The 25,835-nt window shown below is 36.5% G+C and overlaps 1 protein-coding gene and 1 long non-coding RNA gene across 18 annotated transcripts in view; both read left to right on the forward strand.

The window, feature by feature from the left end:
- Positions 1-25,835, forward strand: part of LOC127836381 (inositol hexakisphosphate and diphosphoinositol-pentakisphosphate kinase 2-like) — a 139,226-nt gene that overhangs the window by 73,456 nt on the left and 39,935 nt on the right. For 14 of the 17 annotated variants that reach the window (XR_008028743.1, XM_052363089.1, XM_052363080.1 and 11 more), the window contains 9 exons: positions 1,411-1,521; positions 2,895-2,981; positions 3,348-3,533; positions 18,700-18,803; positions 22,059-22,184; positions 23,114-23,232; positions 23,431-23,543; positions 25,067-25,133; positions 25,430-25,571. Coding sequence is in view for 16 of the 17 variants with exons in the window: in XM_052363089.1 (XP_052219049.1) it covers positions 1,411-1,521; positions 2,895-2,981; positions 3,348-3,533; positions 18,700-18,803; positions 22,059-22,184; positions 23,114-23,232; positions 23,431-23,543; positions 25,067-25,133; positions 25,430-25,571 (1,055 nt within the window). In the remaining variant the exon portion in view is untranslated. Of the gene's footprint in view, positions 1-1,410; positions 1,522-2,894; positions 2,982-3,347; positions 3,534-7,766; positions 7,853-18,699; positions 18,804-22,058; positions 22,185-23,113; positions 23,233-23,430; positions 23,544-25,066; positions 25,134-25,429; positions 25,572-25,835 lie in introns of all 17 variants that reach the window. The other 3 variants (XM_052363014.1, XM_052363041.1, XM_052363027.1) reach the window with 2 other exon arrangements.
- Positions 7,871-18,663, forward strand: LOC127836858 (uncharacterized). The gene is made up of 2 exons (XR_008028955.1): positions 7,871-17,050; positions 17,194-18,663. It is a non-coding gene; the product is annotated as an uncharacterized LOC127836858 (long non-coding RNA).

Genomic DNA, 25,835 nt, shown 5'->3' on the forward strand with positions numbered 1-25,835 from the left:
GTCTGTGCCTAGGTTGGCTACTAACAACAACAACTAACTATTTAATAAATAATTTGTTGTCAAATAACCCACGGCGGATAGTTTAGATGCGTAGGGATTTAATCACGAGAGCAAAGCATTTGATACCACGCATCTTTTTTTCCGGTCGTGAGTTATTCAACAACAAAGTATAAAGTACACGAATTATTTCGATTTGAACACGGTTTTACTAAAGATTTATTTAATGTATATTATTTTTATTGTGTACTATTTTATGTGAAGTTCCGCCCATAAAAATAACTTTCGGCTGTTCTGTCGATCAGATCCGCGACTTTCATTCATAATTATATTACCGGATTATTACGCTGGTGGAAAATGTATCGGCATGTTTTGTTTAGTTACAGCGCGTGCATTCAGACGCGTCTTTTCGGATGCGTCTTTAATCCGCTGTTCACAAGTTTTTTATTCTTGGTCTGACGTGCAATAAACCGGTCCTGACCGGTTTAGAGACTGCAGGGAATGGTTTATCACACCTAATTGAGATAAGAATGTCATTAGGGTGTGTTAGCATGTACAATGTGTAATCGATTTCATGACATGGGAATTTTAATAGCAAACAGAATCAGACCGACTGTTTGGGATTTTCAATCGGTCTTTCATGACCCCAATTGGTCTAGGACTGACACAACCGAAAAAAATATGATCCCTGAGGTCAAGGTCATATGTGTCATAAGTTTATTGCCAGTCAAAGGCTAACATGTTTAACAAACATCTCTCATTCAAATTTAAATTATCAAATATTTACTGATATTTGAAAAAACAACAACTAAAACACAAGGTGCTTCAGTTTGATGAAATTTTTTAAAAAGCGGTACTGGAAATGTATTCAGCCAGTTATTTATCAGCTTGACCTTTCAAAAATTAATCATCCGCATGTTGTCACTTCTCTGTTTTGTAGAACTATATGTTGTGAATCAAAATTTTACTAAAACATTAATAATCAATTTGAGGGATATAAATGGGCTGTGCTCTGTGCAAAAGGGGTTTAACTCCTTCAGTGCTGGAACCGAATTTTGAAGGCCTTTGCAAACAGTTTGGATCCAGATGAGACACCATAGAACGTGGCGTCTCATCAGGATCCAAACTATTTGCTTTTCTGACAGTATTCTTTGAAAAAAATCAAAGAAAATGCTTATTTTAGAAATTCAGCAGACAACATTTTTGCAGATGACAAATTTCCCAGCATGCAAAGGGTTAATGCATGTGCTTTTATGATATTTTGTTTCAAGAAAGTCTCTTTTTAGAAAAACCAAGTTTAGGGTAAAGTGTCCTTCCTGATCAGCCTGTGCTTATCTGTGACGACACTTTATGAACATGCATTAAACCCCTTTTTCTCAGAACACAGCCCAAATACATGACTATGTGTTACAGGACGATGATAGTACGAGCGCTTGCCCCACAGCTACATATACAGAATGTGGCCCTTGTGTTAGGGGCAGCACCAGAAGACATCCCTGTTGTGCCAACCACATCAGGCTCAATGTAAGAGAGATAAGCTGACAAATGGTTTATTACAAGCCTTTGTTAAAAGTATTTGTTATATGTCTTCTTTGAATTAAATTACATCCATTTTAGGTCAGATTCTCATTCAAAATAATTTGACCTACTTAAGTTGATAATATGAATAAATGTAGAGCTAATTATTTAAATGAATATTTTTGCATCTGTAAATGAAATGATAGCGAATATTAAAGTAACATTACTTCTCAAAATCAATGAACATTTCGTACAATTGTTCGTAAAATAAACTTAACCAGATAAAAATCAGTGTTCCTTATGGCAATTGCCGAAATTTCAACGCCAGATGTGGTCTGGTAAAATAGATGATTGTAGATACAAAATGCTCGTTTTTATTATTGTTTTGCATATCTATTCATACGACACATGAACACTAAAATAGTGTTCTTGTGTCGTATGAATAGATATATTTGTGGGAATTAATTGTGGCCACAAATAAATAAAAACGAGCATTTTGTATCTACAAAAATCTATGTAATCATACCACATCTAGCGTTGAAATTTTGGCTATTGCTATAAGGAACACTGATTGTTAAGGTGTTAACTTTATTTTACAAAATACTTAAGAAAATTTTCGTTGATTTTGAGCGTTATAGACTTTAATTTGTATTTTAGCGTAGCTGAACACAACAACATGCACATGGTGAACTTTTTCCATCATTCATTTTGCATGGTCTATTCGCAGAATTTCCTTCTAATTATTCATAGGGGTTGCATTTTTTGCCCAATCTTCATAAAAAGTTAAAAACCGAACATTTGAGTAAAGTGTAAGAAAAACTAGGTCATTGGATCATATTAACTCAAAATTATATTTCCCAATCATCATGCAATTTGCTCTGAATATTTTGTTCGTCTGATAATTGGCCTACCGGGTAGTTCTAAAATGGTTTTTAACATCACAAAGGTGAATCAAACAAGCTTATTCTCTTAATATCTCGGGTTAAAAACCCATGGCCTTTCGCCCTCTTGTTTGTAGGATAAAACATGTTAAAATTAGGTTAAGAATTGCATGTAATTAGTGAACAATATTATATTCATGATTAAAAGATACCATTTGTAACATTTTAAAAAGCTTGTAAATGGACAATCCATGGGAATCATAATTCCATAAGGTTAAAGTAAGGATGTCATTTCAAGCAAAACTGTGAAAATTATCTGTAATATTGTCTGGTATTCTTATAAGCCTGTCTTATGACACAACTTAATATGGGAACACCCATGGCCTATGGGCTGTTGGGCTGGTAGCACATTCATTGTACTAACAAAGATTTGTACCCCAGTGATAGTTATCTCCATGAATTCTACAGTACATGCTGTTACATGTCTACCATTAACAGGATGGAACTGAGGTGTGTGATTGCTGTCATAAGGCACGGAGACCGGACACCAAAACAGAAAATGAAAATGGAGGTGAAAAATAAAAAGTAAGAGTCGTTGAGGTATTGCTTAGTAACTGACATGTCTAGCTCCAAACTGTTGTTTTTTCCTTTAATGAAAAAATGAAAAGAAAGGATGAGCCAATTGATTGCATCATCATTATTTCATGAATACATACAAACAGATCTATTTAAGACAATTATATTTGATAGATTTATTGTATGTTCAACACACATATAAACATCCTTTCATTAATAAATAAGTTTTCATGAAAAAAGGAATTCTATTAAATAATTACATTTTGTTTACGTACTACACACATGGTCTGCACAACACCATCGGAAAAAAAAGAAATTGAAAATAGTGTCAATTCAATCATGATCATGTGACCTGTGGTGACCTTTGTTATCCAGGTTTTTTGAGCTGTTTGAAAAGTATGGCGGATACAAAAAGGGACACTTGAAACTGAAGAAGCCGAAGCAGTTACAGGAAGTACTGGACATTGCTCGAGACCTTCTGTGTGAGAACCCAGGGGACAACAATCCCGAAGTGCAGGAGAAGAAGGCAAAACTACGGCAGCTCAAACTTGTTCTCGAAATGTAGGTTTTCTTATTTTTCAATGATGAACCTTATACTAAAATACTTAAGTTTCGATGCGCAAATGCCCAAAATTTAAGAAAATAATATTTTAGGCTGAAACTTTTACTCAAAACAGGCTGAAACAAATACTGAAAATGAACCTTTTAAGTATTTGTAATTTTTAGTGTCGAAACTTGTACTAAAAATGAAGGTTTATTTATTTAAGTATTTATGTTTTAACTACTGCTTGAATTGTTTGTAAGAAATAATTATACCCCCACAAACGAAGTTTAGGGGGGTATATAGGAGTGAGCTTGTCTGTCTGTCGGTCCGTATTAAGTGTCCGCTCTCTATTTCAAGTAGTTTTCATCCCATCTTCACCAAACTTGGTCAGAAGTTGTATCTGCATGATGTCTAGGCCAAGTTCGAACATGGGCCTTGTTGGGTCAAAAACTAGGTCACGGGGTCACTTAGTGCGTTTTAAACATTCAGCCTGTTGTCTGCTCTCTATTTCAAGTAGTTTTCATCCGATCTTCACCAAACTTGGTCAGAAGTTGTATCTAGATGATGTCTAAGTCAAGTTTGAATATGGGTCATGCCGGGTCAAAAACGAGGTCACGGGGTATATTAGTGCATTTAAACCTCACCATGTTGTCCGCTCTCTAATTCAAGTAGTTTTCATCCAATCCTCACCAAACTTGGTCACAAGTTTTATCTAAATGATCTCTAGGACAAGCTTGAACCTGGGCCATTCGGAAACTAAATTTAGGTCACTGGGTCACTTAGTGCGTTTTTTAACATTCAGCATGGTGTCCGCTCTCTAATTCAAGTAGTTCACATCCGATCTTCACCAAACTTGGTCAGAAGTTTTATGGAGATTACCTTAAGGCCAAGTTAGAACATGGGCCTTTCTGGGTCAAAAACTAGGTCAAGGGGTCACTTAGTGCGTTTTAAAAATTGAGCATGGTGTCCGCTGTTTTTTGTTAAGACAACATGCAAAATATTATGTGTCAATGCGGCATGTGGGGGTATTTGTCACATCTGTGACAATGCTCTTGTTTTCCTTGTACAAACTCACGCTGTACATTTTGGAATAAATATTTAAAAAGTCACTTTTAGCTGGACTTTTTGAAGCAAACACCAGAGATTAGGGTTTACTAACTAACTTTACTATTGGTTGCCCACACGCGCAACCATCTTTAGTATTTTGGTTGCCCATATAAAAAATAACGAGCCCAGAAATATGTACATGTGTATATTATACATTCTTTTAATAAAATAATAGATAATTAAATAAAATTGCTGACATTACACATGTTCAATGCATGATGAGGTATTATTATGAGCCTGAATTAAATCATTTCCTATTGCTAAATAATGAATGTTATTTAACTAGTATTGATCCATGGTGGTCATTTGTTATTCAATTTTTATTGTATTAAAGCTTTAAAAACAACAAGTTGCCCGGCCGGACTACCAACATTTGAAATTGAGTTGCCCAGGCCAAAATCTACTTGCCACAGGCTCACGGGAAACCACTAATTTCCATCCCTGAACACATAAATCATTTTTGTGTCCCTACGTTTTTGTCTTTAATAGAAAACCCAAAGGAAATTTGCCAATATTTTTGGGAACTCGAAAATATTCAGGCTCTTAAAAATATACTTTTTATGTCCCTTACTATAGTAGTGGGGGACATATTGTTTTTGCCCTGTCTGTTAGTCTGTCTGTTTGCGCCAACTTTAACATTTTGCAATAACTTTTGCTATATTGAAGATAGCAACTTCATATTTGGCATGCATGTGTATCTCATGAAGCTGCACATTTTGAGTGGTGAAAGGTCAAGGTCATCCTTCAAGGTCAGAGGTCAAATATATGTGGCCAAAATCGCTCATTTTATGAATACTTTTGCAATAATGAAGATAGCAACTTGATATTTGGCATGCATGTGTATCTCATGGAGCTGCACATTTTGAGTGGTGAAAGGTCAAGGTCATCCTTCAAGGTCAGAGGTCAAATATATGTGGCCCAAATCGCTTATTAGCTTATCTATTTTTTGAAAATAAATTATGAGCTATTGTCATCACCTTGGCGTCGGCGTTGGCGTCCGGTTAAGTTTTGCGTTTAGGTCCACTTTTCTCAGAAAGTATCAATGCTATTGCATTCAAACTTGGTACATTTACTTACTATCATGAGGGGACTGGGCAGGCAAAGTGAGATAACTCTGGCATGCATTTTGACTGAATTATGTGCCCTTTTTATACTTGGAAAATTGAAAATTTTGGTTAGTTTTGCGTTTAGGTCCACTTTTTTCAGAAAGTATCAATGCTATTGCATTCAAACTTGGTACACTTACTAACTATCATGAGGGGATTGGGCAGGCAAAGTTAGATAACTCTGGCGTGCATTTTGACAGAATTATGTGCCCTTTTTATACTTAGAAAATCAAAAATTTGGTTATGTTTTGTGTTAGGTCCACTTTATTCCTACAGTATCAAAGCTATTGCTTTCATACTTGCAACACTTATTAACTATCGTAAGGGGACTGTGCAGGCAAAGTTATGTAACTCTGACTGGCATTTGGACAGAATTATGGGCCCTTTATACTTAGAAAATTGAAAGTTTGCTTAAGTTTTGTGTTTTGTTCCACTTTAACCCTAAAGTATCATAGATATTGCTTTCATACTTGGAACACTCGCAAACTATCATAAGGGAACAGTAAAAGGACAAGTTGCATAACTCTGGATGTCATTTTTACGGAATTATGGCCCTTTTTTGACTTAGTTACTTTGAATATATGGTTAAATTTTGTGTTTCGATCCACTTTACTTCTTAAGTATCAAGGCTATTGCTTTCAAACTTCAAATACTTTCATGCTATGACATGAGGTTACTGTACCTGGCAAGTTGAATTTTACCTTGACCTTTGAATGACCTTGACTCTCAAGGTCAAATTATTAAATTTTCCTAAAATTGCCATAACTTCTTTATTTATGATTAGATTTGATTGATACTTTGACAAAACTACTCTTACCTGACATACCACAATAGACTCCACCCAAACCATCACCCGTGCCCCCCCCCCCCTTCCCCCCCCCCCCTATTTTTTTTTTTTTTTTCTTTAAGATCATCTCACAAATTACCACCACACCCTCATACTATACCCCCCCCCCCACCTCAACCCCCCCCCCCAATTTTTTTTTTGAAACGGTTAAAAAACACAAATATTTATTTTTATTATTTTATGTTTGAAATACCGTCCAACCATTGCACCCAAGAATCCCCCCCCCCCCCCCACCCCCACCCCCACCCCCCCCCCCACCGATTTTTTGTTTCCTTTTTTTCGCATTTTTGGAAGATAATGTAATAAATGTCCACACCCCCACACAATGCACCCCTCTTCATCCCACCCCTCCCTCCTTTGTGATTGACAATGAGAGTCCCTTCACCTTTAAAAAGAAAATAGATGAGCGGTCTGCACCCGCAAGGCGGTGCTCTTGTTTTATAAATTCTTTTGCAATATTGAAGATAGCAACTTGATATTTGGCATGCATGTGCATCTCATGGAGCTGCACATTTTGAGTGGTGAAAGGTCAAGGTCAAGGTCATCCTTCAAGGTCAGAGGTCAAATATATGTGGCCAAAATCGCTTATTTTATGAATACTTTTGCAATATTGAAGATAGCAACTTGATATTTGGTATGCATGTGTATCTCATGGAGCTGCACATTTTGAGTGGTGAAAGGTCAAGGTCATCCTCCACAAGGTCAAGGTCATCCTACAAGGTCAAACATCATATAGGGGGACATTGTGTTTCACAGACACATCTTGTTTAAATTCTAGAAAATACTAAATATGGTTTTCAATTTATCATTAATTCCTGTCAGTAAGGTTGAAATCTTTTATTGCACCTTGGTTAATGAATTATTGCCTTAGTAAAAAATGATGCTTTCCAGTTGATTGACTAATAAAAGGTATTTAAATAAAAGTTTATGAATTTAAATAAAATATAAGGTATTTGAATACGATATAGCTTTGTTTAATAGTTCTTTATTTTGCTCTTTCATCATGCATTAGTTACCGATACTTTATAAAATGTGTATATCTTTATCTACATTGTATTTTTCCATCTTACACTTGCTTTTTTACAGCTAAGGAGCTGATAGATCTCTTCAATGATAACGCTTCATTCATTTTGTCTTATGATCAATGTTTTTGAATGCAAAACTTACATGCTTGATTTGTGTTGATTTAGGTATGGCCATTTTTCTGGAATAAATCGTAAAGTGCAGTTAAAATACCAGCCCAATGGGTCTCCCAAAAAGTCTTCAAGTGAAGAAGGTGTGCAAACCTAGAGCGTTAAGTATGGTCGGCCCTTCCGTCTACATAATCTAGACATGGGTTTCCTTAGTTGTTCTCTATCTCGCGCTTTCTCACCTGCATAGTGTGTACACAGTCAGGGCTGAATCATTGAAAATTGGGGTCATTGTGAACTTATTGTAACCAATTTCATTGAAGGTACTTTCTATTCTATTTGTGGAAGGAGTGTATAAAATATCACCATCTTTGAGTAAAAACACATTATTTGCAATGCAAAATGTTAGCATTTGAGTTCTCCTTAAGGTGGCAATATTTAAGCATTTTTCCTTGGTAAATAAATTATGTTTGCTCACTGAAAAATATCAATGCCTTTATTTATTGCAACTGCATGAACAAATGAAGTTATTAATTTATTTATCCTTTAAGTATACTTTAATTTATTAATCCCACTCTTCGAAGAAGAGAGGGTATATTGTTTTGCTAGATGTCTGTCTGTCGGTAGACCAGATAGTTTCTTATCAATAACTTGTTAACATATTGACCAATTGCCTTGATACATCCCAATTGCATTGGCCTTTGCCAGTATTTGACCCTTATTGAAATTGGGTCAGTTGGTCATAGGTCAAGGGCACTGTCACACTAAGAGTGAAAATTGTTTCCGATCAATAATGTGTAAACGGAGGGACTCATGATTGGCTTGATACTTCCCATATGCATTGACGTTGGACAGTAGATGAACTCTATTGAAATGTGGGTCACTAGGTCAAAGGTTAAGGTCACTGTCACTAAGTGTGAAATCGTTTCTGATCAATAACTGGTAAACTGATTCATCGATTGGCTTGATACATGTGCATTGGACTTGGACAGTAGATGACCCCTATTAAAATTAGGGTAACAAGGTCACTGTCACCAAAAGTGTGTAAATCGTTTCTGACCAATAATTTATCAACAAATTGACCGATTGGCTTGATACTTCACATGTGTATTGGCCTTGGATAGTTCATGACCCCTATTGAAATTTGGGTCACTAGTTCAAAGGTCAAGGTCTCTGTGAAATAAAGTGTTAAATTAGTTTCCGTTCGATATGTCATCAAAGGATTGAGTTATGGTTCAAAAACTTTTCAAGTGCATTTACCTTGAACAGGAGATAATCCTGTGTCAAGGCCCTGTTTGGGGGGCATCTGTCTCCGACTAGGGAGCTCTTCTTTCAATAGCTATAGAAGTGGAAATGTGATAAACAATTCCAAAAATGGGCATATGTTACTGAAAATTACAACACTCAGTCTTCTTGCTTCATATCCTTGATTTCTTACGTATAGTTCCTCATTTGATTCTTTTTATTTCATTTGAGCCCTGGGGCGGTATATGGTGGCAAAACTCATCTTGCTTTTTTAATGATTTAATTTGTTATTGTTTCCTGGTTTGCAATCAGTGCACAAAATTTGAATCACTACACTGATTTGGCATTAGATAGACTTTTTATGAAATAAAATGTTAAATGTCTAAATACAGTCCAACCCCTCTTAAGCAGCCAGTCAAGGGAAACGGCCAAACTGGCTGCTTAAGGGGGGTGGCCTTTTAAGAGGGGGTTGGGTCATAGGGAGTCTAGAGTTGATGAGTGCATGGCCAACTGTTCAATTTTTGTATAAACAAAATGGTAAATATGTGTACATGTACTAAACAATGTATAGACTTAAAATAATTTTATTTCTTCCTTTCTAAAGTCAGCTATAAAACAACATTTCCATTCAAAAAAATATTCTATTCATCTTTCTAATCATCATCATCAATATCATCCTCATCAGAATCAAGTCAATAAAAAAGAATCATTCTCATGATTCGTTGTTTACAGAATGCGCGTTATATGGCCCCATTGCACTTAAGATGGGAACAGTTGTGAATCAGTTATGCGTGAATAACTCCTGTGTCACTATCAATCAATCGATAATTTAATTGGTTTATTGCAGTTTTATGTCTTTGTAATACCTACCGCACAAATTGGTTCCGACAGTGATCTCCTCCACGATAAAATCGTGTCAAGTAACTTAAGAGACTGATAATAGCAACCAGGTGTAATCCTACTGGAAATCGTGCTTTTTATGCATGATATTATAAAAACATTTATTTCGAGGCGTAAATGGTTTTATCAAAATTAATATTGAAATCATTGTAAATATAAAACAAATATAAATGTTTTGTTAAATTCCCAAATGAGAATCATAATTTGTAATCCGAAACACACTCCGGATTGATTTATGTTTACGAGACATTTACAAATTCTAGCATCTAATAAGTCCTCATGTATTTCCTTTGTCCCAACAAAAGCGCGCGAAAATTATGCACCAATGTACAATGTCACGTCATACCCATGCCTGCGTGTATTGATTTTTTTGGATAAAAACTTTGTAGCACAGAGAACATGTAGAGCAGTTGATATCGGTTAAAAGTTGCGTTGTTCTTTTTAACTTTTAATTAGCTGATAATTGTCATAAATGTGTGCTTGAAATAGTATGATTCAACAGCTACAAATAATCAATTATAAATCAAGATTTTTTTTCCAGTACTTATAGATTATATTCGCATGTGCGGAAACAAAAAGATCAAACGGTCGCATATTGCTTTTAACCCGATAATCTGCTGCTAATTAATTGCAATTTGCAAACTGGCCGTCAAAATGTTTATCACGCACCACGCTTCAGTACTGCAGAGCCTAAACCGCAGACAGGAATATGTATGGATTTTTTTGCCGTTGCGTCGGTGTAATTTTGCCAGTGTACATAAGTGACTTACTCGCGCGTGATCACTCATATGGGGGGGAATTTAACATTTGGGATTCAAAATTGCTGGCTGCTGGCTGGAGAAACGGGGTTACCGCTAAAGAGGGGTGCATTATATAGTGTTTATCAACGGTCACGGCACAGACCGGCCGCCTACAAGGGGCGACCGGCGTTAAGGGGTGACAGGAAGTAGGGGTTGGACTGTAGCCGCTCTTGTTTTATTGAAGTTTAAGTAATTAATTGAATTTTGCAAACTTTATAAATTACAAATTTTCTTTGTACATACATATAAGAAGAAAATATATTACTCACATGATAAAACTGTAAATGATCAAATGTTGTTGTAAATTAAAACATTACCGTAATAAGATCAGTCATTTTACATAAAAATATCCATGACTGCTCATGTACACTGTAACTCCAATATAACGCGGATGACGGGGTCCAAGCCACGCAACAGCGTTATAAACGGACAGCGTTATAAGTTTTGAGCTTATTTATTTAAGGGGCTATAAAAACAGGTAAAGTATAGCCTATAATACAGGTCCTGTGCATCGTCATGCTGTGTTGTCATCCGCAAATACATGCATATAAACCGAATCGAACGATAACAGTATTCATACCGCTTTTCTAATGTGCACATTTATCCCATAATCCAATATAATTACATCACTTACGAAAAAATAATGTTTAACGTTTATGACAAGAAATATGTTTACGAACTTCGTCAACAAATTCATATGCCTACGCCATTTTTCAAAAAAATTAGTACAGTGCATTATGGGACACAGCTTTCATTGGACGAGCGAATTTAAATTTAGATTGAATGCAATACGATACATGTACAAATAAATGTTTTATTGCGTCATACGCAGCATGTAAAAAACGTGCTTTCCGTGGACTTTCTGATAACGGGCGAAAATTTAAGTGCATCTCTGTTAACTATTACACTGCGCTAGCATGTAAATAAATTGTCAGGATTTTTAAATTTATTTTTCGTATACGTACTGAAACATTAAACACACACAAAGATATTTTTATTTATCAAGCATGTGTAGCATATAATAAACGATAACACACGCAGCCATAGTTTATACAATAAAATACAATACACGATAAATACAATACATAAACAGGTAATCGTTTAAAATAACTTTAATTTGATAATTATTCCGCTTGCACTTGCCTTATTGAAATTAGCGCACCGAACCGCTCTGATAGGGAATACATGTAATAAACACCGACTCGCGAGTTTTCACACCTTTATTGACATTACACAACAGATTAACACCAATTAGCTGTCGAGTGTCGTTTAACCTCTAATCGATTAAAATCAGTTAAATGGACGGATAAAGCAATCAAGCTGTGATTGCCGACTTCTTTGAATTTATGAAAATACATTGTTGCATAACATGGATTTGAATCAGTATGGAAGGTTGGAGAAAAAAAACGGATCCAAGGACCCCCCGCGTTATATTGGACACAGCGTTATAACGGACCGCACTATATTGGAGTTACAGTGTATATCAACTTTTTTGAGCCATCTGTGTAGTGTATTTAAGTTGTCAAACTGACCAATCAGCATCTTTGACCATGTGGCTTGCATGGTCTATTATATCATGTATTCATCTCCTCATAATGAAATATGTTTGCTTACCTTTTGACTTTCATAATTAAGTGGTTAAAATATCATTTGTCAGAGATATTGAATGATATATTATTGTAATAATATTGTAACCAGTAAAGACAACATGTTTGTATCCTAGAATCACATATATTGGGCATCTATACGGATGTATTGCATCAATATCCAGCAGTTTTAACTATAAGAAAACCAATGACTATTATACATAAATGGAGGTGTGTTTTAAGCAATGTCATTTTTAGCTCACCTGATTGCTCAGGTGAGCTTTTGTGACCGGTCTTTGTCCGTCGTATGTCTGTCTGTCCGTCCGTTAACATTTGCTGGTAAACACTCTAGAGGCCACATTTCTTGTCCCATCTTCATGAAACTTGGTCAGAAGCTTTGTCCAAATGAAATCTCGGCCGAGTTCGAAACTGGGTTGTGCCGGGTCAAAAACTAGGTCACTGGGTAAAAAAAAACAACACCTTGTAAACACTGTAGAAGTCACATTTCATGCCCAATCTTCTTGTAACTTAGTCAAAATGTTTGTCTTAATAATATCTTGGTTGAGTTATAAAGTGGTTCCAATCCGATGAAAAACATGGCCGCCAGTGGGCGGGGCAGTTTTCCTTATTTGGCTATAGAGAAACCTTGTAAACATTCTAGGAGTCACAATTTTTGCCCAATCATCATGAAAGTTGGTCAAAACATTGGTTCAATTGATGTCTCAAACGAGTTCGAAAATGGTCGAGATCAGTGAAAAAACATGGCTGCCAGTGGGTGGGGCATTTTTCTCTATATGTATATAGTGGCATTTTTCTGTATTTGGCAATAGAGAAACCTTGTAAACACTCTGGAAGTCACAATTTTTGCCCAATCATCATGAAAGTTGGTCAAAACATTGGTTTTTGTTGATATCTCGGACAATTTTGAAAATGGTAGGGATCGATGAAAAAACATGGCCACCAGTGGGCGGGGCATTTTTCTCTATATGTATATAGTGAAAACATGTGAACACAGTAGAAGTCACATTTTTGGCCCAATTTTCATGAAATTTGCTCAGAACATTTGTTTCCTTGATATGAGAGTTGAGTTCAAAGATGGTTCCGGTCAGTTGAATAACATGGCTGATGGGAGGGGGGCAGTTTTCTCATTATGCCCTCCCCCCTCCCCTGTTTCCAAGAAGAGGGGGTATATTGTTTTGCTCATGTCGGTCCGTCCGTCCACAAGATGGTTTCCAGATGATAACTCAAGAGCGCTTATGCCAAGGATCATGAAACTTCATGCTAGGTACATTGATCATGACTCGCAGATGACCCCTATTGATTTTCAGGTCACTAGGTCAAAGGTCAAGGTCACGATGACCCGAAATAGTAAAATGGTTTCCGGATGATAACTCAAGAACGCTTATGCCTAGGATCATGAAACTTCATAGATACATTGATCATGACTCGCAGATAACCCCTTTTGATTTTCAGGTCACTAGGTAAAAGGTCAAGGTCACGATGACCAGAAATAGTAAAAGGGTTTCCGGGTGATAACTAAAGAACGCTTAGGCCTAGGATCATGAAACTTCATAGGTACATTGATCATAACACGTAGATGACCCATATCGATCTTCAGGTCACTAGGTCAAAGGTCAAGGTAAGGATGAACCGAAATAGTAAAATGGTTTCTGGATGATAACTCAAGAACGCTTAGGCCTAGGATCATGAAACTTCATAGGTACATTGATATTGACTCGTAGATGACCCCTATTGATTTTCAGGTCACTAGGTCAAAGGTCAAGGTCACGGTGACCCGAAATAGTAAAATGGTTTCCAGATGATAACTCAAGAACGCTTATGCCTAGGATCATGAAACTTCATACGTATATTGATCATGACTCGAAGATGACCCCTATTGATTTTCAGGTCACTAGGTCAAAGGTCAAGGTCACGGTGACCTGAAATAGTAAAATGGTTTTCAGATGATAACTCAAGAAGGCTTATGCCTAGGATCATGAAACTGCATAGGTACAATGATCATGACTTGCAGATGACCCTTATTGATTTTCAGGTCACTAGGTCAAAGGTCAAGGTCATGGTGACCTGAAATAGTAAAATGGTTTCTGGATGATAACTCAAGAACGCTTATGCCTAGGATCATGAAACTTCATAGGTATATTGATCATGACTGGCAGATGACCCCTATTGATTATCAGGTCACTAGGTCAGAGGTCAAGGTCACAGTGCCAAAAAACGTATTCACACAATGGCTGTCAAGGTCACCATGACTCAACTTAGAAAAATGGTTTCCGGATGATAACTCAAGAATAGGTACATTGATCATGACTCACAGATGAAATAATGATGAAAGTTGACCCGGATGTTTGTTTGGACAATATCTAGGTCAAATTTGACATTTGGTAAATATTGAATGAACCGACTCCTCTCAGGTGAGCGAACGAGGGCCATCTTGCCCCTCTAATTTCTTCATTTGTAATAATGTCATTAAAAATTTGGTCTATTTGATGTTTTGATTGGTATGAAAAAAACAAAAAAAAAGTATAGTTTTAATTTTATATAAAGCAGTTTTAATGGCATGGACTCTAAAGATAATGTCATGTATTAAGAGGAATCAATTATTGGGTGGTCTAAAATGTTCTTGCAGTTATGGAAATATTTTGTAAAGTCATATTACACATGTTGGATCAAATGAAATTGTAAAAACAACCACATTATTCTCCTTCAGACAATTATCACAGAGTTCACACGAATTTTCATTTGAGTTCAATTAAGAATTGAATATCAATTTTTTGCCTGCAAAGCATCTGTGTATAAACACACAGCCTAAGTCATGGATCAGTGTTTACAGATGTATTTCACAAATGTGATTTAAATGGAATTCAAGCTTCATTCTATTCCCCATTACCTTATCATTTCATCGTTGCTAGGCATGTGCTGCGTTTTATTGAAATCCCAACTTGAATGTTGTTTTGTTTGTATAGAAATGTGTGGATTGCCTAGTGTTGTCTGTTGTCCTAGTGTCCCAAAACATTTATTTCTTCTTATTTTGTGATGTTCATGCCACCACTGTGTCAAAACTGTTGTTGGAAGAGTAATTACAGCAAAAAACAAAGTAGGCCTAGTATGAGAATTTTTAGCTCACCTGATTGCTCAGGTGAGCTTTTGTGACCGGTCTTTGTCCGTCGTATGTCCGTCCGTCCGTAAACATTTGCTTGTAAACACTCTAGAGGCCACATTTTTTGTCCCACCTTCATGAAACTTGGTCAGAAGCTTTGTCCCAATGAAATCTTGGCCGAGTTCGAAACTGGGTTGTGCCGGTCAAAAACTAGGTCACTAGGTAAAAAAGAAAAGAAAAACCTTGTAAACACTGTAGAAGTCACATTTCATGCCCAATCTTCATGTAACTTTGTCAAAATGTTTGTCTTAATGATATCTTAGTTGAGTTCAAAAGTGGTTCCAATCCGTTGAAAAACATGGCTGCCAGTGGGCGGGGCAGTTTTCCTTATTTTGCTATAGAGAAACCTTGTAAAGAAGTCACAATTTTTGCCCAATCATCATGAAAGTTGGTCAAAACATTTGTTTAATTGATGTCTCGGACGAGTTCGAAAATGGTCAAGATCGGTGACAAAGCATGGCCGCCAGTTGGCGGGGCATTTTTCTCTATATGTATATAGTGGCAGTTATCCCTATTTGGCTACAAAAAAACCTTGTAAACACTCTAGAAGTCACAATTTTTGCCCAATCATCATGAAAGTTGGTCAAAACATTGGTTTTATTGATATCTCGGACGAGTTTGAAAATGGTTGGGATCGGTGAAAAAACATGGCCGCCAGTGGGCGGGGCATTTTTCTCTATATGTATATAGTGGCAGTTTTCCCTATTTGGCTATAGAGAAACCTTGTAAACACTCTAGAAGTCACAATTTTTGCCCAATCATCATAAAAGTTGGTCAAAATATTGGTTTTATTGATATCTCAGACGAGTTTGAAAATGGTCGGGATCGGTGAAAAAACATGGCCGCCAGTGGGCGGGGCATTTTTCCCTATATGTATATAGTGAAAACATGTGAACACAGAAGTCACATTTTTGGCCCAATTTTCATGAAATTTGCTCACAACATTTTTTTTCTTGATACATGAGTTTGAGTTCAAAAATGGTTCCGGTCAGTTGAATGACATGGCTGCTGGGAGGGGGGCAGTTTTCTCATTATGCCCCCCCCCCCTTTGAAGAAGAGGGAGTATATTGTTTTGCTCATGTCTGTCCGTCTGTCCCCCAGATGGTTTCCGGATGATAACTCAAGAGCGCTTATGCCAAGGATCATGAAACTTCATAGGTACATTGATCATGACTCGCAGATGACCCCTATTGATTTTCAGGTCATTAGGTCAAGGTCACTATATCCCGAAATAGTAAAATGGTTTCCGGATGATAACTCAAGAACACTTATGCCTAGGATCATGAAACTTCATAGATACATTGATCATGACTCGCATATGACCCCTATTGATTTTCAGGTCAAAGGTCAAGGTCATGGTTACCCAAAGCAGTAAAATGGTTTTCTGATGATAACTCAAGAACGCTTATACCTAGGATCATGAAACTTCATAGATACATTGATCATGACTCGCAGATAACCTCTATCGATTTTCAGGTCACTAGGTCAAAGGTCAAGGTCACGATGACCCAAATAGTAAAATGGTTTCCGGATGATAACTCAAGAACGCTTATGCCTAGGATCATGAAACTTTATAGGTACATTGATCATGACTCGAAGATGACCCCTATTGATTTTCAGGTCACTAGGTCAAAGGTCAAGGTCACGGTGAGCTGAAATAGTACAATGGTTTCCAGATGATAACTCAAGAACATATGCCTAGGATCATAAAACTTCATAGGTATATTGATCATGACTCGAAGATGACCCCTATTGATTTTCAGGTCACTAGGTAAAAGGTCAAGGTCACGGTGACCTGAAATAGTAAAATGGTTTCTGGATGATAACTCAAGAACGCTTATGCCTAGGATCATGAAACTTTATAGGTTCAATGATCATGACTCGCAGATGACCCCTATCATTTTCAGGTCACTAGGTCAAAGGTCAAGGTCACGGTGACCTGAAATAGTAAAATGGTTTCTGGATGATAACTCAAGAAGGCTTATGCCTAGGCTCATGAAACTTCATAGGTATATTGATCATGACTCGCAGATGACCCCTATTGATTATCAGGTCACTAGGTCAAAGGTCAAGGTCACAGTGCCAAAAAACGTATTCACACAATGGCTGTCAAGGTCACGGTGACTCAACTTAGAAAAATGGTTTTCGGATGATAACTCTAGAATGCCTACGCCTAGAATCATGAAACTTCATAGGTACATTGATCATGACTCGCAGATGAAATAATGATGAAACTTGATCAGGATGTTTGTCTGGACAATATCTAGGTAAAGTTTGACATTTGGTAAAGATTGAATGAACCGACTCCTCTCAGGTGAGCGAACGAGGGCCATCTTGGCCCTCTTGTTTCTTTTTTGTGTAAAATATGTATATGACAAAATAAAGCTTTGCCCTGGTTTTTAATTATTTATAAAGCAAACCATATTTGTTTGCTATAACTAGTTTATAAAGGATAAAAAATTCATTACAATTTATTAAACACACATGCAAAATTGGTAACTTTCCTTATCAAATACATGCTCTTTTATCTGCCAGTTGTGAAACACAGAGTTACATGATTACTGTTGTTTCCTATTTGTATAAAATCCGTAGGCTACTAATGCATGAAACTATTGCTGGATGCTTATAGTGGGGTAGAAATTACAGATTGACTGGAATGAATTCTGTTGAAAGTTGTGTGTTGGAAAAATCACATTGTCATCTCAAAATCACATTTTCATTTCTCATAGTTGTTTTTGTATTCATTTGTATGAAAAATACGTGTACAACCTAAACATTAGGTTAATAGGTCACATGAATTGTCATCACATCTTTCCATTATCTCTACAGAATGATTACGGCTGAAACCCAAGATGTATTTGTTCTTTTTACTTAATCACTAACACTGCAGAAGTCCTGTTATAATCATTGTTCCTTTTTGGTACATAATGCTTTTTTCTTTTGACCTGAAGCTTTATATCGATGGTTTAGCTTGAAACTGTTGCATTTGCTTAACTCTTACATGTCAGATACAGTAGTTTCAAGCTCAATCCTTGATATAGCAATAGCCTCGTTCTTGTATTGGCTTTATTTTCAGCCCTCATAGTTGATAGCTAGTTCTTAGAACTAACCCCTCACCCAGTTAGTTCAGTTTTCAGGCCATGGCGAGGTGATACCACACAAGACTTTCAGCTTTTTTTTATGCGTAAGCAACACACACATGCACTCTGATGTGTTGTTGTTTTTTCTTGTAATTTTAACAAATAAAATTTCAGTCGAATTTGAACCCAATTTTTGCTTACTAGGTATGAGTTCTCTGGCATAAACAGAAAAATCCAGTTGAAATACCAGCCATTCGGGCGACCCCCACATTCCAGCGATGGTTTGTATCCATCTATATCTAAGGGCTGTAAGTGTCTCTCTTTAAAATAGATGTTATTTGCAGTACTTAGCGCCTGGTTTTGCCCTGTTTCCTCTACCCATGTAATCAGCACAGTCATAGGAAAGAGTGGAGGTGCTTGGATGATATGTAAGACTTTGAATGTACCACACATCATTTTCCATTACATTTTATTCATTTTGTTGAGATCATCTCTACTAACTGTCACTAAAATATACACTAGAGTTCATGGCAAATCAGTGTGCATTAATATCTGAACTGTTCATGTTGTAAAAAAAAAGAAACAAATTATTTTACATTAGTCTTTGAATGCGTTAATATTTGTATTTACCCCAGTATCTAATGTCTGACTGAATGTCAATCGAGCTGAACCAAAAATTTGATTTTAAATCAATAATTTATCCTAAAATGGTTTCTACTTGCATAGATGATGTGTTTGAGGACTATCACCATACACACATCACTGTACCTCGTTGAGGACTATCACCATACACACATCACTGTACCTCGTTGAGGACTATCACCATACACACATCACTGTACCTCGTTGAGAACTATCACCATACACACATCACTGTACCTCGGTCGTTGAGGACTATCACCATACACACATCACTGTACCTCGGTCTTTGAAGACTATCACCATACACACATCACTGTACCTCGTTGAGGACTATCACCATACACACATCACTGTACCTCGTTGAGGACTATCACCATACACACATCACTGTACCTCGGTCTTTGAGGACTATCACCATACACACATCACTGTACCTCGTTGAGGACTATCACCATACACACATCACTGTACCTCGTTGAGGACTATCACCATACACACATCACTGTACCTCGGTCTTTGAGGACTATCACCATACACACATCACTGTACCTCGTTGAGGACTATCACCATACACACATCACTGTACCTCGTTGAGGACTATCACCATACACACATCACTGTACCTCGGTCGTTGAGGACTATCACCATACACACATCACTGTACCTCGGTCTTTGAGGACTATCACCATACACACATCACTGTACCTCATTTTGACCATGACATTTACCTACTTTTGAACTAATTGAAATGGGTTAATGAATCAATATTGATCAGGTTCCACTGGAGGCATAGGTATATATTGTTGGCAGAGTCTTGTTTTTAGCTGGATTATCCACGGAATATTCCAATTTATTAAACTCACCCAAATGTCAGTATAGGTTTCTGAATTGGGGTCAGCTTAATGCTCTAGTTAACCCTTTGCATGCTGGGAAATTTGTCGTCTGCAAAAATGTTGTCTGCTGAATTTCTAAAATTAGCATTTTCTTTGATTTTTTTCAAAGAATACTATCAGAATAGCAAACAGTTTGGATCCTGATGAGACACCACGTTCTGTGGTGTCTCATCTGGATCCAAACTGTTTGCAAAGGCCTTCAAAATTCGGTTCCAGCACTTATAGAGTTAAGGTAAATTTGCAACATACCCATATCACTGTTGCTTCTACAGGTATTCAATTTCTTCAGTCATGAAACTTCACAAGTTCCATAACTTAGAACTGCAATTTTGCAGAATTATCCTCCCTTTTTGTCATTAAGTGAAGTTAAACAGCAACATCTGCATTTTGGGCCATTGGGATGAAGGTCACTGTTCTTGTGGTAGTGTACTGTTATTCTGTTTGTAGGTTTCTTACATGCAGACCTAGTATGGGATTGCATATGGGGTCAGTTGGGTCCAAATCATTGATGCTTAAAATGGAAAAATGTTTTTCTCAATATATTTAGTTTGGATGAGCTTTAAAGCAGACCTGCATTCATACTTAACTTAATGAAAAGAAATTAATTGTTAAATTATTGACTATTTGTTTTGTATGGTCACATCTCTTGTTTGAATTTATAAGTGTTCAGAGTTATATTTACATGTACCATATTAACTACTACATGTATTTAAATTCAAATATGTCCTTGTGTCATTATGCAAGGTGACAGAGAGAAAAAGTTCATTCAGCTATCAAACCAAAGAACTTTCGAGTGTGCTGTCTTCCAACTTCTATTGTTTAGTTATCAAATATTATGGTTTATTACTAAATATTGCAATATTACAATGTCAGTATATTTCAATACATTATAACACACTGACAAACAAATCTGGCATTCAACCTAAAGGAATGGCTATAATGCAATGTAACAGACATTTTAGAGCAAGCTTTACAGCCCTTTCTGTTCCACTAGCTTGTTCATTTTCTAACTGTGTTCTGGTTTGTTGCTATTAACCCACCTAGCTTTAATCTACAAACCCGTAGCCAGGGTTTTGAAAACGGGGGCGCGAATTTTCCCATCAACGATTGTTATTGATCATTGAAGTGGCGAAGGGGGTTGGTGCGGGAGAGACTGTCCCCATACTGCAAACGGGGGTTTGGAGATCCTCCCCCTAGAAAATTCTGAAAATGAAACTTAAAATCCTGCATTCTGGTGACTTTTTATCTGTATTTAGAGACTGAAGTTATAGAGCATTGTTATATAAAATTTTACTTTCATTGACCATGCTCAGTGACTGATAAAAAAAGCACCCCCCCCCCCCTGTCTACGGGTATGATCTAGTATGACATACATGTATAACATGTTCTGGTTAATATTATCTTGATGTGAACATATCTTACCCTTATTTGCGATTTAATAAGCATAATTGCAGAATAACTAGTATTTTGAACAATTTTATTCAACTTAGGCATTTATTTTTTATTGTTCAATATATGTATGTTATGTTTTTCTAGACAGATATTAAAAAGTTAAATCTTTTGATAACTTTGAAATGTTAGACGAGCAATAAATTAATATAAGAAGATTTTTTTTTCATATCAATTTTAAGTTATTAATTTGTTTAGGTTTTTGTTTTGAAAGAATACTACTAATGGTAGATGCTTGCTTACAGCACCATATTGCGCGCCTGCTTCTGCATATCTGGTACTCATTGTTTAGCAGTAATGGTATATCTTAAATACAATTTGCTAGACACATATTTCTCCAAGCAGGATATTTAAAGATGTTTATTGCCGTAATTTAACTTAAATAGTTGGTTTTTAAATTTGTTAAAGATCCTTTTGAATATTGAACTAATAATGAAAAAAACCATTTTAAGCAAAAGTAATTTTTATTAGAGCCTTTGCTGAATTTATACTTGTTGGAGCTGCATATTACCTTGTAAAAGAAAATATTGCAAAATCGCCATTCTGACAAAAAGTAGAGCCATCTGCCTGTTTTCAAAGACGAGTTCCCTAAAGAGCCCTCCCTAGTATTGATCCTGAAATGGGGAGGGGAGCTTACTCCAGCTGGAAGGTACCAGGCCGAGGATCTGGGCAAAGCTTTCAGGACTCTCTACCCTGGCGGACAAGGTATGCTTGCTGTATCATGCAGTGATGACATCTTTTGATTGATAACAAATTGGTTGTGCAGGCTTATATATCAATGTGCTTACATAAAAAAATTGTTTTTGGGTTAAATGAAAAAACGACCCAATCTGTTAATAATTCAATATAAAATCTGGCTTATAGTTTATTTTCCACTTTGTGTTTATTATTAAATTTCAATGAAATAATATGAATGATTGAAGCATTCATTAAATTACCTAAACATTTTTTTACCAGTATCCTATAACTGATGCAGATAGTAATATATCACTGATTGTTTAATTTGATAGTTTTAAGCATTTCTTAAATGAACCTTCTCAAAACATGTATGATGTGAGAACTCAATTATCTACAGTTAATTTATCCTCACTGATATGTTAAAGTTATGTTATATTAACCCTTTCAGTGCAGGAACCGAATTTTGAAGCCCTCGCAAACAGTTTGGATCCAGATGAGATGCCACAGAACGTGGCGTCTCATCAGGATCCAAACTGTTTGCTATCCTGATAATATTCTTTGAAAAAATCGAGGAAAATGCTAATTTTAGAAATTAAGCAGACAACATTTTAGCAGACGACAAATTTCCCAGCATGCAAAGGGTTAAATACATAATGAGCTTCTTCTGGGAAAACTGGGCTTAATTCTTGTGTGTAAAGTGTAGTGCCCGATATGCCTGCGCAGTCAGCTAAGCCATATCAGACAAGACACTTTCTGCTTTTATGGTATTTTTTGTTTAAAGGAAGTCTCTTATTAGCAAATATCCACTTTAAGTGCAAAGTGACAGCCTTGATAAAATTGCCTGGACTGCACAGGCTAGTCTGGGATGACATTTTATATGCATGCATGCAGAACAGTTTTCCCAGAAAGAGGTTCACACGATCACAGTCTTCCACTTTCCACATGTTTCATTTCAGGAGAGTTTGAGACGCCAGGTTTGGGTTTCCTTCGATTGCACAGCACGTTTCGCCATGATCTCAAGATCTATGCCTCAGACGAGGGCAGAGTACAGATGACCGCAGCTGCCTTTACAAAGGTCGGCCACATGCAATTAGTAATAATATAAGTTAATTCATATGATTATCCTTATCACAGGTCGGCTAGCTCAGTTGGTAGAGTTGGACCCAATAAACTTGTGAGAGGAAAATGGGCATGTGCTTATTTTGGTAAATGAGATTATGCAAATAAGTAGTTTTAGTCTGTGTTTCTTTTAAAAACACTGAATTGTTTTCAGGGTCTGCTTGCATTGGAAGGGGAGCTCACTCCCATCCTGGTCTCCATGGTGAAGAGTGCCAACACAAACGGCCTCCTGGACAAGGAGGGGGAGACTTCAAAGTATCAGCACATGTAAGTACCAGATCATGCATTCTTAATACTAGATCATGAATTGTACGTACCAGACCATGAATTATATGGACCAGATAAAGAATCGTAAGTATCAGATCATGAATGGTAAGTACGAAATCACGAATTGTAAGTACCAGATCATGAATTGTATGTACCAGATCATTGATTGTTAATACTGGATCAATTGATGTATCAGATCATGAATTGTAAGTACCATATATGAATTGTACATATCATATCATGGATTGTTCATCCCAGATCATGAATTGAAAGTACCAGATCATAAACTGTGAGTACTAGATCACAAAGTGTATGTACCAGATCATGATTTGTTCGCAACAGATCATGAATTGTATGTACCAGATCATGCATTGTTAATACCAGATCATTTATTGTAAATACCAGATCATGAACTATGAGTACCAGATCAGGAATTGTAAGTACCATATCATGGATTGTAAGTACCAGATCATGAATTGTTTGCACCAGATATTGAATTGTATGCAGTAGATCATGAATTGTACGCAGTAGATCATGAATTGTACGCAATAGATCATACATTGCAAGTACCTGATCATAGACCCTAAGTACCAGATCATGAATTGTATGCACCAGATCATGAGTTGTATGCAGTAGATCATACATTGCAAGTACCTGATCATAGACTGTAAGTACCAGATCATGAATGGTATGCACCAGATCATGAATTGTATGCAGTAGATCATAAATTGCAAGTACCAGATCATGGATTGTAAGTGCCATATTATGAACTGTTAGTACTATATCCTGAATTGTTACGATCAGTTCATGAACTGTGAGGAAAAATTTATGAATGGTAAGTTACAGATCATGAATTTTTAGTACCAGATAATTAATTAATAGTACCAGATTGTGAAGTGTTACTTAAAGTATATGAACCTTTATGCCTTATTTATTGTGAATGCAATCACTTATTGTCTAAATTCACTATGTCCTTAATTTACACAATATCAAATCCTGTGATTTAAATGCAGTACTCCTGTTTAAATTGTTTCGAATGCATCTCTTCAATCCTTTCAAACTGTTAACAAGGTGCAAAAGGTTTGCTTCTATCAGACAATTCATACTTAGAGGTGTGAATAACCTCCTCAAGTTTTTGAAGGTACATACCACTTTTGCCTAGGATTATGTTGACCAACAGAATAAATGCTCTTGAGTGATCGGGTTATCGAAGCTGTGATGCACATGCATTTGGTCTAGTTTTCTCAGGACAAGGCTAAATATACAATGTGTTGACCAAGGCTAATCAAGATGTTTCAAAATGTAGACTTATATCTTTCTTTATAATTATTTTTTTATAGCAAAACTAGCGAAAACGTTGTGTTTATCTTTAAAAAAGTTAAACAAATAAATTTGTTAAAGGACTTAATCTAAACCTTTAATAGTTGTTATTTGTAAATGGCTGTAAAGGTTTTAGCAGCTTCCCCCTGCTTTGTTAACGATTTGTTTCACCTGTAATAAGTCTGTGTGTTTGTGTTTGTCAGTGTAAAGGAGACCCTTATGGAGATGTTGAACAGAGACATGGAATTCACGGAGGAGGACGTACAAGTGGTAGGTGTCTTACAGGAATGTCCATTGGGCTGTTATGGAATGTAGTTGTGCTTACTGTTGTTAACCCTTTACCACTTACATATGTGCATAAAGTGTTGTCCCAGATTAGACCGTGCTGTCCACACAGGCTCATCAGGTACGACACTTTCCGCTTTTATTTAAATTTTTGTTTCAAGAAAGACTCTTCTTGACAAACATCCAGTTAAGGTGTTAAGTATCGTCCCTAATCTAGGACAAAACTGTACACGCATGCATTTAACCCCCTTTTCACACAGCGTGGCTCAAATATTTTGCAGCTTGCACCGACCAGGAGCCTGTCACTCCTAAAAGCAATTGAGTTTATAAAGAACCCCAAAAGGATGAACGACCGCGTTTATGAGATGGTACAGGAAATAACCGCCAAGATTAAGACCCTCAAGATGGAATTGAAATCTAGAGGTACTAAAACTCACCTGTATGTGTACAACTTCAGTCCTTGTTCCTGATTGCTTTATTCATTGATGTTTAAATCCTTGCTAGCCGAAGAGGATTGGCAAGACTGTAAACAAATTCTGTAAGATTACTACATTTAAGTTAATATCATTCGTCAAAAATAATTAATGAATTGGTTTTATTATTATACCCCCACAAACGAAGTTTAGGGGGGTATATAAGAGTGAGCTTGTTGGTCTGTCGGTCGGTCCGTATTAAGTGTCTGCTCTC

Source organism: Dreissena polymorpha, chromosome 1, assembly GCF_020536995.1.
Source record: "Dreissena polymorpha isolate Duluth1 chromosome 1, UMN_Dpol_1.0, whole genome shotgun sequence".
NCBI lineage: Eukaryota > Metazoa > Mollusca > Bivalvia > Myida > Dreissenidae > Dreissena > Dreissena polymorpha.